The 15,035-nt window shown below is 40.3% G+C and overlaps 1 protein-coding gene across 1 annotated transcript in view; it reads left to right on the top strand.

The window, feature by feature from the left end:
* Nucleotides 1-10,341, top strand: part of MYO3B (myosin IIIB) — a 429,342-nt gene extending 419,001 nt beyond the window's left edge. The window contains exons 31-33 of the mRNA XM_012812078.1: nt 8,863-8,969; nt 9,344-9,390; nt 10,203-10,341. Of these exons, the coding sequence (XP_012667532.1) occupies nt 8,863-8,969; nt 9,344-9,390; nt 10,203-10,341 (293 nt within the window). The remainder of the gene's footprint in view (nt 1-8,862; nt 8,970-9,343; nt 9,391-10,202) is intronic.
* Nucleotides 10,342-15,035: the final 4,694 nt, after the last annotated feature.

Raw genomic sequence — 15,035 nt, forward strand, 5'->3', positions numbered from 1 at the left:
AGAGGCAGGAGACTCGCTTGAGCCCAGGAGTTGGAGGTTGCTGTGAGCTGAGATGCCACGGCACTCTACCCAGGGAGACAGCTTGAGGCTCCTGTCTCAAAAAAAAAAAAAAGAAAGAAGTTTCAGAAATACTCTCCTACACCATGCTAAGTTTTAAACAGGCATATCCATGCTGCTAACCAATGGGCTGCTAACCAATGGGACTGCTCATCTACCCCGTCAGGCAGGCAACAACCTGTTCCATCCATTTTAGTTCAGGTCCAGCTGAGAGCTACGGACTTTGCTGCTGCAGAATCCTGAAACACAAATAGCTGTTTGGGTAGGGAACATTCATCCCTTTTAAGGAGTCAATGAAATGAGAATAGAAACAAATGAGGTGCTGTTTTTGTGCCTATTGAATTGTCACACTTTATCCTAAAGATCAGTCTCATGCTGCTGAGGGCCTGGTGAAATGGGTAACATTAGGTACAGGTGGTAGAAGTCTATTTTTTTTTTTTTTTGAGACAGAATCTTACTTTGTCACCCTTGGTAGAGTGCTGTGGCATCACAGCTCACAGCAACCTCCAACTCTTGGGCTTAAGCGATTCTCTTGCCTCAGTCTCCCAAGTAGCTGGGACTACAGGCACTCGCCACAATGCCTGGCTACGTTGTTTTTTAATTGTAATTCTCATTGTTATTTAGCAGGCCCGGGCAGGGTCTGAACCCACCAGCCTCTGTGTATGTGGCTGGTGCCATAATCACTGAGCTACGGGCACCAAGTAGGTAGAAGTATATTTTATTGCATGCTTTCTGGATGGCATTTGAAGAAAATAAATCATAACTTTCAAAAATACGCATGCTTGTGGCCAATACTTCTACTTTTAGAAATCAATTCCAAGAAACAATGACCATTTGTCAAAGATCAGCAATGAATATGTTCCTCAAAGTATATTATAGAAAAACACTGGGCTGGGCATGGTGGCTCACACCTATAATCCCAGACCTATAATCCCAGTACTCTGGGAGGCCAAGGTGGAAGGATTGCTTGAACTCAGGAATTTGAGACCAGCCTGGACAGGAGTAAGACCTTGGTCTCTATTAAAAATATATAAAAACTTAGCTGGGTATTGCGATAGGTGCCTGTAGTCCCAGCCATTGAGGAGGTTGAAGCCGGAGGATCACCTGGATTTCGAGCTAGGCTGATGCCACAGCACTCTTGCCTAGGCAACAGAGTGAGACTCTGTCATGCAAAAAAAAAAAAAAAAGAAGAAGAGGGAGAGAGAAAAACATTGGAAACCACTTCTATGCCCCAAATAGGAAATTATATAAATCATGGTTTGTCCATAACATGAAATGCCATACAACTATTAGCAACAGTGCCATTTACACTATCTCTGAAAGATGGATAAGAAACTCGTCCCAGCACTTGCTTTTGTTGTGGGAATGAGATCAAGGGTAGAAAAAAACCAAACTTTCCACTGTTTAACATATTTTAACATTATGTTCATTTATTACTTTAAAAATATATAACTCTGAAAGATGCTGTTTTAAAGTAGGCTAATAGCAAGGGGAAATGTTTATGACTTTATTGTTACATTGTAACCCAAATTAGATGAATGACTGAATGTTTTAACTAAAAAAAGTTGATATATATTCCTATAAAAATACTGAAAGGACATTAAGAGAAAAATACTAGGCCAGGCACGGTGGGTCATGACTGTAATTCTAGCACACTGGGAGGTCGAGGTGGGTGGATTGCTAGAGTTTAGGAGTTTAAGACCACCCTGAGCAAGACCCTATTTCTACTAAAGATAGAAAAACTATTTGGGTGTTGAGGCAGCCTCATGTAGTTCCAGCTACTCCTGCTTAGAGACTGTGGTCCCAGCTATTCAGGAGGCTGAGGCAAGAGGATCTCTTGGCCCAAGAGACTGAAGTTGCTGTGGGCTATGATGACGCCACGGCACTCTACCCAGGGTGACAGAGTCAAACTCTGTCTCAAAAAAAAAAGGAAAAAAATATTAATTTTAGGAGGCTGATTTCATCTCCCTCCTTAGTTGACTACAGGTTCCTTAGCAGCGCCCCAGGGTAGGGAAGGCCTCTTTCTACTGGAGGCCTTGACAACAATATCCCAACTGACAAGTTGAGAACCAAAGAACAGGCCACATAGATGGAAGAAATCTTAACAAAAATGGTGAATAGTCAGTTCATTCACTCATTCATTCATTCATTATTGGTTGAGTGGGTGCCTGGCCCTGAGCTATGAAATGATATCAGGGGAAGTTATTGCCACCTCCTTAACTAATAAGTAGAAAATTCCACAGGCACTAACTTAACTCGGGGATGTTTTCTTTGTAGCAATTTTGCAATTTTGAAGAAGATTGTTCATGACATAACATGGCAAGTGGGAAAATTTGTAGCTTTCCTTTCATCTTAGAAAGCAGATCTGAATTACATGCACCCCAGGAGAAACTCTTTCTTTCTGGGTGTGTGTGTGTGTGTTTTACAAAAGCCCCCTGCATCCCTTCCTTAGTTCTCCCTGAAGTTAGACTTGGTAAGGTGAAAACTTAGGAGAATATCTCAGTAAAAGAGCAAACATCATAATAGAGGCTATGGACTAGGCCTCAGGATTTTGAATCAAGAATCCTGAGTTCTAGCTCCATGTCTGACAGGAGACCCAGGAGAGGGCCCTCAGTTTTCAGGACCTCAGACTTCTCAAATACAAAAGGAAGGGGCTGAAACACAGAGGTTTACCCCTACTTTACGACATAAATTTGAAAATCCTAACGAGCATCCCATGCCTCCGGGCATATCAGGAGCAAGTGGTTTACAACACTGGGAAGATTCCTCCCCAGACTGCACTTTTAAGGGAAGGTAGATTATTGGTAGACTTTCTGTCAATGTAGTTCTTGTCTAGAAGGAATGATTTAATATGGTTAAGTCCAGCAGTTCTCAACCCTGACTGCACATTAAAACCATCTAAAGGGGGTTTTGTTGTTGTTGTTTTTTAATCAATGTCCACTTGATCTGAGCATTAGTTTTTTGTTGGTGGTTGTTTTTCTGTTGTTGTTTTGTTTTGTTTTGTTTTTGAGACGGAGTCTCACTCTATCACCCTGGGTAAAATGCTATGGCATCACAGGTCACAGCAACCTCAAACTCTCGGGTTTGAGCAATCCTCTTGCCTCAGCCTCTGGAGCAGCTGGGACCACAGGTGTGCACCACCACACCTGGCAAGTTTTTCTGGTTTTAGTAGAGATGAGGTCTTGTTCTTGCTCAGGCTGGTCTGAAATTCCTGAGCTCAAGCAATCCACCTGCCTTGGCCTCCCAGAGTGCTGGGATTACAGGCGTAAGCCACCATGCCTAGCCAGCACTGATATTTTAAAAGCTGAAGAACCAATATAGTATACAAAGAATACTGTGAGTTGGACACTGAAAAATCTAAGTTCTCATTTGGTCTTTGCCTCTAACTTGCTGTGTGGTCGCTTAATCTCACTATGCCTCTGTTATCTCTTTGGGGTTATTTGTCCTTCCCCAAATGAAATGAAGTAAGGAGAAAGACAGTTTGCAAGACAAAATTTGCCACATAAAGACGAAATTCTAAGGGAAAGAGACACAGTGAGAAATGACAGGTCATGCCTTTGGAAGCTATTTTGTGGAAGTATCCACTAGAATGCCACACAGCATGGTCAACCCTCATTAAGGAGAAAGATTGTCCAGCTGACAGCTGGGTTATTGTTACCTCCAAATGCCCTGAGAACCTTGATCCGAGAAACATACCTCCTTTTATACACAGAGTTGGCAGAGCTCTGTGAATTAATTGTATAACTTTAATCCCACTTAAATGCCCCAGGGGTACACCTCACAACCCCATATAGGATTTGCCATCTGTAAATCTAGAACACTGAATACTCTGTTTGCTAAAAGGGGATGTTTTACTTGGCAAGTGACCCTGGTAATGCCTCATCCACAAAATGGCCATCAGATTAGCAGAATCTGCTACTACTCAAAGTGTCCATGCCTACCGAGGGTCCACAGAAGGGGGCCAGGGACTATGGTTCTCCCAGGTTGTTCTCTCCCTCTCTTCCTGGGACCCCTGCACACTAGTGGCCCATTCCTCAAGGCTCAAGAATTCAAATTGCACCACCAGGCCAGGAAATATTTGGACTGCATGCCCCATCCTGCCCTCCCTTGTAGTTGTCCCTCGCTTCCTACAATCCTGCTAGGGAATTTGCCAGAATGGCACATCTGTAGCAAGTGATAAAAAGTGAAACATTAAGTTTGAGAGGACAGCGTAGCCAAAAATAACTGCCACTCAGCCATCTCCTTCTTCATCTGAGAGGAAGAGCAAAGAGCCTTATTTGTGTCTTAAAGTTGTTCATGAATTAGGATTACTAGATTTTACAAATAAAAATGGAGTACACTCAGCTAGACTTGAATCTCATCTGACATTTTTTTTAATTCGTCTGACATAATAAAAAAAAAGTATCAATTGTTTACCTGACATTCAAATCTAACTGTGTATTCTGTATTTCATCTGGCAACTCTAGTTTAAATGTACCTTCGTGTTCAATAAAAAGAAAAGAAAAATAAGTGTCCAACCAGTTGTTTGAAGTTATGTCACAAGTGCCCCGAGTGTAGCTACTTGTCTCTTACCAAGGGCTTGGACATGTGTACAGGTTCAAGCCTTCCCTCTGCCACTTCCGATCGAGCCTTGCTTAATTATAGTTTCATCGTCTATTGAAAGAAGAAATAATTTTTGTCCTATGTGCCTTCAAATTTTCAAAGCAAAAAGTGATAATAAACTTCTCAATGCATGTACATGTACCTACATAGATTTAAACATTGTGCTTTAGGCCATTTTGTGTTTAGCTTTTTCCAAATTTTGGGTTTTCATCTGTCAGCACCATATATACATATCAGTGCTTTGTTAGTGCCTCCATGGTATGACACAATACTTATATTTCAGAGTTAATGTCTCCCCAGTTATTAAATGTTTATCATGTTCCTAGTTTTTTTCCTACTACAAAAAGTATTATATTGGTCTTCATACAAACTTTTTTATTTCGGTTTACTTCACTGGAACATGTTCCTCAGAACCAATTGCTTAGCAAGTGTGATTTATAGTCAATGGAACCTGTGGATTCACCTGTTTAACTGGGGCCCGCCCACATTGTGTTTTGACCTTTTGACTTATGCTAATTATAGAAAAGCATAGTCATTGTTCTAAATGGAGCTTTTAGTCAGGGTGGTTGAACACCTTTCGGTATCTCATTTTCTAACTGTATTTCAACAAACATAAATATGTCTATGTCTCTTTCTTGGCTCAGCCTTTCTACATCATGGAGGTAGACTTTTCTGGGTATCTATCTTTTGGGTGGATATGTATATCTTTTCATTGTTTTTATCTTTCTGTTCTTTCATTTTAGTTTTGTTACTATCCATCATATAGAATGTTTCTTTAATTTAATTGAACCCATCCTTGTCACTAATATTTTTTTCCACAGTTGAGATGATAGTCTATTTCCTTTCCTTCTAAGATTTGTTTTGTTTTGTTTTGTTTTGTTGGAGACAGAGTCTCACTGTGTCACCCTCAGTACTTGGTAGAGTACCATGGCATCACAGCTCACAGCAACCTCAAACTCTTGGGCTTAAGCAATTCTCTTGCCTCAGCCTCCCAGGTAGCTGGGACTACAGGCACCCACCACAATGCCTGGCTATTTTTTGTTGCAGTTGTCATTGTTGTTTAGCTGGACTGGGCTTGGTTCAAACCCACCAGCTTCAGTGCATGTGGCTGGTACCCTAACCACTGAGCAACAGGTGCCAAACCCCTAAGTTGTTTTTTTTTAAGTTTACAATGTTTATATAACTGATGACAAACTTATTGTGGTTTGTAAGAATCAAGAGGTGTATTGAGGGAAGTAAAGGATTTAGAATTTCAAAAAAACATCTAATTTGAGCCCAGCAGACGTAAACGAATCATTTCACCTCTTCTAATGTCTCTTTGCCTTTCCCACAATATTTAGCAAGGTGCCTTGTGTATAGTATAAATATTATAATGCCTATATTTGAGTTATACTTTTGTGTATTACTATCAATTGTTCTAACAGCATTTACTAAATAATACTTCACTCCTCCATTATTTGGTGGCTTACAGTGGGTCCTATATCATTGACGCCCAGATGTGTTCCAGCGGCAAAGCATCTGGAAGTTGCAGCTCTTTTTGCATAAGGTCACGAAATACAGAGATGGTAATCTTAAAACTAGGAAAATTAAAATTTTATGCTAATCCAGGCAAACAGCTTAGATGAGATTCTAGTATAGTTACCATGTGATTAGACTCCAACAGTTTTTTAAATTTTATGGTAGAAATGTTGAAATTGAGACACTTCTATCCAATAACTCAATGCCTTGTAAGTATCAGGAAAAGGATACCAGCCAGGAGAACAGCAGATTCATCAAGAGCAAAAATTGAGAACCACATCTTATACTAAGAATTGCCAGTTAAGAAAATATAAATAAAAGCCTCTGATCAAGTGTAAAAATACCAAATAAGCAGGAAGCCTAGCTGAACTGGGCTGACCTCCATCTGAACCCAAAGACCACGTGAGGTCAGCAGCCTTTTGTGTTGCCTTGGATGGAATTCCCTCAATATTAGAAAGTGTGAGAGTAGATGTCAGAGCTCCAGGGCATGAGCACACCAGCAACCTGACCTTGGGAGACTTCTGTTCATTCATCAAACTCACGCTCTACCATACAACAAAATATGGACTTTGCAAAACAAACAGAGAGTAGATATGTTGGAACCATAAGAAAGAACCCATCTCAATTCTAGCTTCTTTGTGCTTTGAAGACGATGCCACGGTGACAGACCAAGTGCTGTCCCCTGCACAGTGTTGGTGAAGATGTGGACAGGGATGCCTGTTAAGGCCACTGGTATCCTCTGCAAGCAACATCATTTTGCTCTGTTTTTCATTGAGCTTACTTCTACTTAGACCTCTGACTCAAAAAAAATTTTTTTATTGAGAAAGACAATCTAGGCTTGGCATAGTGGCTCACACCTATAAATCCTAGCACTCTGAGAGGCTGAGGCAGATGGATTGCTTGAGCTCAGGAGTTCAAGACCAACCTGAGCAAGAGCAAAACTTCATCTCTACTAAAAATAGAAAAATTAGCAGAGTATTGTGGCAGGTGCCTGTAGTCCCAGCTACTTGGGAGGCTGAGGTAAAAGGTTTACTTCAGCCCAAGAGTTTGAGGTTGCTGTGAGTTATACTCCACCCAGGGCAACAGAGCAAGACTCTCTCTCAAGGAAGGAAGGAAGGATATGTTTAAAAAAATAAACAAATAGGGTGGTGCTTGTGGCTCAAAGGAGTAGGGTGCTGGACCCATATACAAGAGGGGGCAGGTTCAAACCCAGCCCCAGCCAAAAACTGCAAATAAATAAATAAGTCTGTTATAACAGGAGGTAAGTGATCTGCTGTTGGATACCCACCCTGCCATTCAACATGTATTTGCTTGTTTCTCTTCTGAAAAAAATGAGCATTTAAATGAATGGTTTCTAAAATCTTATATGGTTCTAATAGTCTTATCCAAACATAGCTGTGTCCCAATTCAAGAAAAATCAAGATATAAAACTTTATTCTTAGGCTGGGCGTGGTGGCTTATGGCTATAATCCTAGCAATCTGGGAGGCTGAGGCAGGTGAATGCCCGAACTCATGATTTTGAGATCAGCCTGAGCCAGAGCAAGACCTTGTCTCTAAAAATAGCCAAGTGTTGTGGCGGGCCCCTGTAGTCCCAGCTCCTTGAGAGGCTAAGGCAAGAGAATCGCTTGAGCCCAGGAGTTTAAAGTTGCTGTGAGCTGTGATGCTACAGCACTCCACTGAGGGCAACAAAGTGAGACTCTGTCTAAAAAATATAAACTTAAGAAACAGAAAATTTGCTCTTTGTAGTGGTCCTTGCTAAGTTGTTCACTCTCTACTTAGAAAATTCCCCCAGAAATTTTTTAAATATTGGCATTCTCTGAAGAAGCTGATGATAAGCACCCTGTCCAGAAAAGTGGTCTGGACAATATCCTATGACAGGTGTGTCTGCATGTGTGTGTGTCTGTGTGTGTATATCTGTGTATATGTGTGTATGTTGGCAAGAAGTTAGAACTGCTAAATTCTGATTCTGATGTACAGCCACAAGGATAGCAGATTACACAAAAGTCATTTGCTTAGAAGGGAAATGAATCATGACTTCATCTTACACGTGGTTTCTTAATCTCTGGCACACTCTTGGTCCCGGGTTCTGAAATCAGGACTGAGAGGGAGACGGTGCTCCCTGGAATCATGCAATCGTCCTTTCCCCTTCTCTTTTACATTCCCTCCAGAGACCGCATGGATCAGTGGTATTGTTCAAAGCATTTCAGTAAATACTCGCTTAAGCCATTTCTCCCCCCAAAATATGTCCCACCAGAAAGTTTTGCTTCTCATCTCCCCAGGAGTATGTGTGTTCCAGATGTCTTTGAACTCTCCCTGTAGGATGTGGTGCAAACAATCTTGGTTGTCCTGAGATATCCCACTAAGAGCACACTACCCCGTAAAGGGTGACCATCAACTTTTACTTCCCCAGTGTGGACAAACCAGTTTGCTTTCTGTTACTCTAGATTGCTGATTCAGGTCATAAAAATAAAGGCAAAGTTACAGACCATGGCTCCTGTTTACACCTAGCAATACCTACCTGTGTGTTTTGGGGGAGATGATTATCTCCTATTAGCGAAGCTGCTACCACGTCCATTAAAACAGGACACAGTTTCTACTAAGTGCATTTATAGGAAGAGCTGTTTTTCACTTAATTTTCCCAACACCTGGGATGGGTTACAGTAAAGTTTTTCTATCTCGTTGCAGGTTTAGAAAATGGTCTTGCACAGAAGCAGCGAACACCTCGCCGCCGATGTCAGCAGCCCAAACTGTTGAGTAGCCCTGAGGACACCATGTACTATAACCAGTTAAATGTGAGTTCAAAGTGGCCATAAAGCTGTTTCCCTGGCTTTGTTTCCAGTTAATAATTTTGTTATTAATACCTGTTCCAGCCCCTCCAGCCCCACCCCCACTCTCTTATGCTCTCGTCTTGAACATGTGCTTAGGCTCTTTATCTGTTGCTTTCATGTCAGGATGTCTGCCTTCACGGTGAATAATTGATGTGGTTTATCAAAGACGAGCAAGATGCATGCTTCATCAGGCTCACTTGAGCCCTTTGATCAAAAAAATTATGCTGTGACTTCTGATATTATCAGCATCTGCTTGCATTCAACACAAAATCACTTTGAATTAAAAATTAACGACTTGCTGCTTTGCTTTGACTGTGCGTTCTTGGCTCTCTCCACAGGGAACTCTAGAATATCAAGGGAGCAAGAGGAAGCCAAGAAAACTTGGGTAAATATCTGTCTTCTTAGTTCTAAGCAACTGTAAACAGAAGGGGGTCTTTGTGATATCACAGAAAATGCAAAACTTTCTAGAGAGGCTTCTAAAAATATGCAATCCAGATAGCACCACTATTATTGACACTGGAAACTACTTCTCACAGTAGCAAGTATACAAGACTTGAATCTATTCTGTCCGAAAAGGCTGAAATTGTCACCTAAGGGCAATTGTTATTTCTCACAATGATTGCAGGGAATTGCACTTTCTTCATAACTAGAGACGGGCGGCGGGTTGTATAAAACTCTCCTTCCACCAATAAGAACTCTCTACAAAGCGCAAATAGGGCTACTTCCTCCGCAGTATCCTGTTCCTGGACCTTAAAGCATGCACAAAGGGAAACTTTCCCCAGTGGTTAAAGGATAATAAGGAGTTTGTGGCTCATTTGCTTATTAGTGTCTCATCTGAGAATAGCAATGGGGTAAGTAACCAGTACTAGTTTGAGAATTGGGGGAGGTCAGAAGACTTTTCTCATCTAGAGGGAACCAGAGAGGAAAAGACAATTTACTCATATAAATCAAGTTACAATATGACTACATGTTCCAGACACTACTCAGTTGGGCCCATTGTGAGTGTGTGACCCAGAGGTGAAATCAGACCCCCGCTACTTCTGTGCAGGGAGACCCTGAGTTACCTATGCTGTCCTTCCCCTTCAGTGCTGGGACCCATCCCTGTTCAACTGCTCACACAACTTTAGCTCCCCGGTAATGACTGTGGCATCTGGTTTCTTTCTCTATTGAAAATCCTGATCTTTCTCTTTGTTGCAGCCAAATCAAAGTGCTTGATGGGGAAGATGAGTATTACAAGTCTCTGTCACCTGTGGACTGTATTCCTGAGGAGGACAACCCAGCCCACCCTTTCTTTTTTTCCTTATCCTCCAAGGGGGACTCTTTTGCTCAACACTGAGTTGTACTTCCAGAGCCCAAATCTGTCCAGGGTAAGAACCGTCATGGTATTTATCATTGAAAAAGAGAGGACTGACATGGGGTCAGTTTCTTTGGGTGCACAGTCCATGTCTGAACCTTCCTGAACAATTTGCAGATTCCAAAACATCTTCTCATATCTCTGTCACTCTCCCACATCTGGTGCGCAGCCTGGGCTGGGCAATCCCTTCTTTTCTCATCCTATGGGGCCCTGAGGGACACTGAGACCCCTCAACAATGGTAATAACAGTCATCCTTGCCCCCGGTATCTAAGAAGGTAACAGTCTCACCACAGACCATTTGTGAACACCAATCTAATAGTATTTGTTTATTTTTTCTGCCAAGTCATTTTTCAGCCCATGCAGAATATGCCCCACAGGGAACCCAGGAGTCTCTTTCCTGCTCTCTTCTCCATCCTTCCCTCTTCCCTGGGCTTTTCTACCTCTCCCGCCTCCTCCAGGGTCAGAGCTCCATGGCTGAGTGCCTTATCCTGGAGGAGTACACCCACAGGCTCCTTGGACAGGATAATTTCCTGTGTTTAGGCAGAGAGGCCTAAATCTTTCAGATTCTTTCTATAAAGCAAATAACCTTATAGAAATTATTATAAGCCTTGCTGAGAAAGGCTTTGTCTCTTGATTCTACCTTGCCAAAACACCTTATCACTTTAGTAATAAAAAGGAATGAGCAGGAACGAAAATTTAGACCTGTTCAAATCCAGGTCATGTCGAACTCTTCATCGATCAGCCGACTCTACTAGACTTTGAGTGGCTACAGGGAAAGGATCTTATCTTGCTCATCTTTGTGTACAAAGAGCCAAGCACAGTGCCTGGCAGAGTGGGCATCCCGTGAATGTGGAATGAGTAGGGAGACTTCTCTTAGTTCCACAAACATATCTGATGGGAATAGTACTTTCAATTATGTATTATACGTGATTGATCACTTTTCTTATACCATAGGCTCTGATACTTTTATTCAAGGCTGAGCTAATCCTGAGCTAATCCTATTGTAATGATGTTATATATGATAATACTCAATATGTTCAAATGACAAACGTTTTTGAGCACCTGCTCTATATAAAACAGTAGGTGAGATTACTGTGCAACATAAAAACATAAGAACCTGAAAGACCCTCTCTCTGTATGTTATTAACATTTTTCTTATTTAAAATATTTGATAGATAGTATAAAGAGAGTACTACTTAGATTTGGGGGAAAATAATCTTGAAGAAGTAGAAAAAAACTCACCAGTTTTGACAGGGAGAACATTAATATGCATTTTATGAACATAAATAATGAGGCATTTAATGATCTGGAAATTGTAATTTTACAAGAAAAAGAAGTATAACCAATTTTTCAATCGATAAACTTTACTATTTTTAAAGTGAGTCTTGTCTGTCTTCCAGATCTTTACCCAAAAGGTAATGTTTATAAGATATGCAAGTAGAACAGAGGAAACACAAACTTTATTTTATTATTTTAAAAAAATACTTAGATGATATAGATTTTTCTTATTGTTATTAATACTATGTGAGTGCTTTTAGAAGTTTTGCTTTTATCATTGATTTGTTTGGTTTGACAATATTACCCGCTTTTCAAACTGGTGAATGGTCATGTCCACAGCTTCCCACTTGCCCACGTACAATATAATTATAATTATGAAACTGCCTTGTTTTTAATTAAATATATCTATAAAGTTTAAAAGAAAATAGAAGTAGTTATAAAACCATTATTCAGAAGCTTTGCAATAGTTAGTGATTGATACAGCTATAACTCCTGACAGTCCTTTAGAAACAGGATTCATTATCAGTGCAACATAGATCAGATAAACAGACTTCAGACATTATTCTTGGACTACCCACAGTGCTACAAACTTAAAAAGCCGTTCTCAAATCAAGCATATAAGAATGATGCACAGTAGAATCTTGTAAATATCTTATTAGATTCATCAAAGTGATATGCATGTGGTAAACATCAAACAAAAACCAAATAGTCCATCCAGAGGGTTTATAGTGGACATGCTACTTGCCCCCCCCAAGAAACTTTTAAAAAATAATTTCTCATTTTAATTCTTCCAACAGTTTCTACTGTGTCTCTGAATAATTTGCTTCTACCTTCTTACGTTAGCATTTTAGAGAATATTTACTCTCCCCTTTTTGAAAAATGTAATTTATTACGACTCTCATTCCCCTTTCTCTTAACTTCTCCCAGTACTTATAATTTTCTGTTTAAATTGTTGCTGACTACCTTTTAAACCTTAAATTATACAATTAAACATTTATTTTTTTTTTGTTCTATCAACGTTCAGTAATATCTCCTTGAGGGTGCCTAACATGAAGAAAACCAGCAAACTGAAAGGACATTTTTTCAAAAGCTCCACTGCAGAGCTTGAGTGTTTGTAAACTGAGCTGCTGCCGCTGCCATTTTGACTCATCTGCAGATTGCCTCTATCCATTTTTAAAATGTTCTTTTTAGGCTCAGTGCCTGCGGCTCAAGTGGCTGAGGCACCAGCCACATACACCTAAGGTGGTGGGTGGAAATCCAGCCCAGGCCCACCAAACAACAATGATGGCTGCAACCAAAAAATAGTCGGGTGTTGTGGCAGGCGCCTGTGGTCCCAGCTACTTGGGAAGCTGAGGCAGGAGACTCGCTTGAGCCCAGGAGTTGAAGGTTGCTGTAAGCTGTGATGCCATAGCGCTCTACCCAGGGGGACAGCTTGAGGCTCTGTCTCAAAATAAAATAAAATAAAATAAAATTTTCTTTTTAAATACAAAACATATACAGAACAGCGCACAAATCTACAAATTATCAGCAAGTGAACATCCATGTAACTGCCCTCCCGTGTGTCTCCCTCCTGTCTCTTCCCAATCACTCCTCCTCCTGCCCTTCCCCAGAGATTAATGTTCTCATGACTCATCTTAAACAGTTCCTTGACTTTCTGTATAGTGTACACTTGCATGCATCCCTAAACACTGTAGTTGTGTTTATGTTTTACTTCGTAGTTAGGTTTGGAGAACTTTAAATGAATAGGATCATATAGTGAGTAATTCTTTAAGTCTTATTTTTATCATTCAATGGTATGTTTGTGAGATTTGTGTCTGTTGTGAAATGTAAATGCAGTTCATTCACTTCAAGACTATGCAGTATTCTAACATATGAATGTGACATCATTGATTTAGTCATTCTACTTTTAATGGACAAATATGAATTGTTTCCAATTTGGGGCTATTTTAGAAATTGCTGCTGTGAACATTATTGTATTAAATATGTGTCTCTTGGTGTTCATTTGCATACTTTTCTATTGGCTAGATTAGAATTGCAGAGTCATAAAGCATCTTCCCTTCAGTAGATAATGCCAAACTGTTTTTCAAAGTAGTTATACCAATTTAGAGTCCCACCAGAAGTATAAGAAAGCATGCGTTGTTCTGTATTTTCACCAATTCTTACTATTATTTGTCTTTTTCATGTGGGCACTCATGAAAAAGTAGAATGGTGTGTAGTAGTAGAATCTCACTGTAATTATTGCTTATATCTCCCTGATTAATAATGATATTGACAACATTTTATGTGTCTCATGACCATTTTAGATAGTCTTTTGTGACATGACCGTTTTTAGTAGGGCTCATTTTTTTTATTTGAAGAAGTGTATTATATATTGTCAGTTATATGTGTGGCAAATGTATGTTCCACTATGTGGCTTGTCCTCTCACTATCCTAAAGTGCCCCAGATGGAAAAGAAAGCATGTAATTTCAGCATCATACAATTTATCAGTCTTTTTCTTTTTGACTAATGCTTTTTTATGAACAGTTAAGAAATCTTTCCCTGGACGGGGTGTGGTGGCTTATGCCGAGCACTCTGGGAGGCAGACAGGTGGATCGCCTGAGCTCGGGAGTTCAAGACCAGCCTGAGCTAGAACAAGACCCTGTCTCTTAAAAATAAATAAATAAATAACCGGGCACTGTGGTGAGTGCCTGTAGTCCCAGGAACTTGGGAGGCTGAGGCAGGAGAATCACTTGGGTCCAAGAGTTTGAGGTTGTTGTGAGCTATGACGCCACAACAATCTACCAAGGGTGACAGAGTGAGACTCTGACTCAAAAAAAAATTTTTTTCCCTACCCCAAAGTCACAAAGATGTTTGCCTTCAAGTTCTTCTGAAAGTATTATTGTTTGCCGTTCACATTTTAGATCTTCAAACCACTGCTCCAACTGATTTTGTGAATGGGGTATATAGTAAGAGTCAATTTGCATGTTTTCTATATGGGCATTCAGCTGTCTCAGCCCCATTTAATAAAAAGGCCATCCTTATTGTTCTAAAATACTACTATTTACATAGATCAAGTGTTCATGAGTCTGTTGGAAGATTCTCAATTCTGTCCCATTGACCAATATATTTATCCTGTCTTAAAAACTAGACCTTTATAATAGACCTAAGTATGTGGTAAAGCAAATCCCCAAACATTGTTTTCTTCTCCCAAGTAAATTCCATTTGCATATTATAGAATAAAATAGTCAACTTCTAGAAAAAGAACTATTGAAATTTCTTTGGAATTATCTTGTATCTATAAGGGTCTTACTCAGTCACCCAGGCTGGAGTGCAACACAACTCACTACAACTTTGAATTACTGGGTTCAGGTGATCCTCCTGCCTCAGCTTCCTGAGTAGCTAGGACTATAGGTACAG

This window comes from Otolemur garnettii, unplaced genomic scaffold (assembly GCF_000181295.1).
Source record: "Otolemur garnettii isolate 467f Iridium unplaced genomic scaffold, OtoGar3 scaffold00187, whole genome shotgun sequence".
Lineage (NCBI taxonomy): Eukaryota > Metazoa > Chordata > Mammalia > Primates > Galagidae > Otolemur > Otolemur garnettii.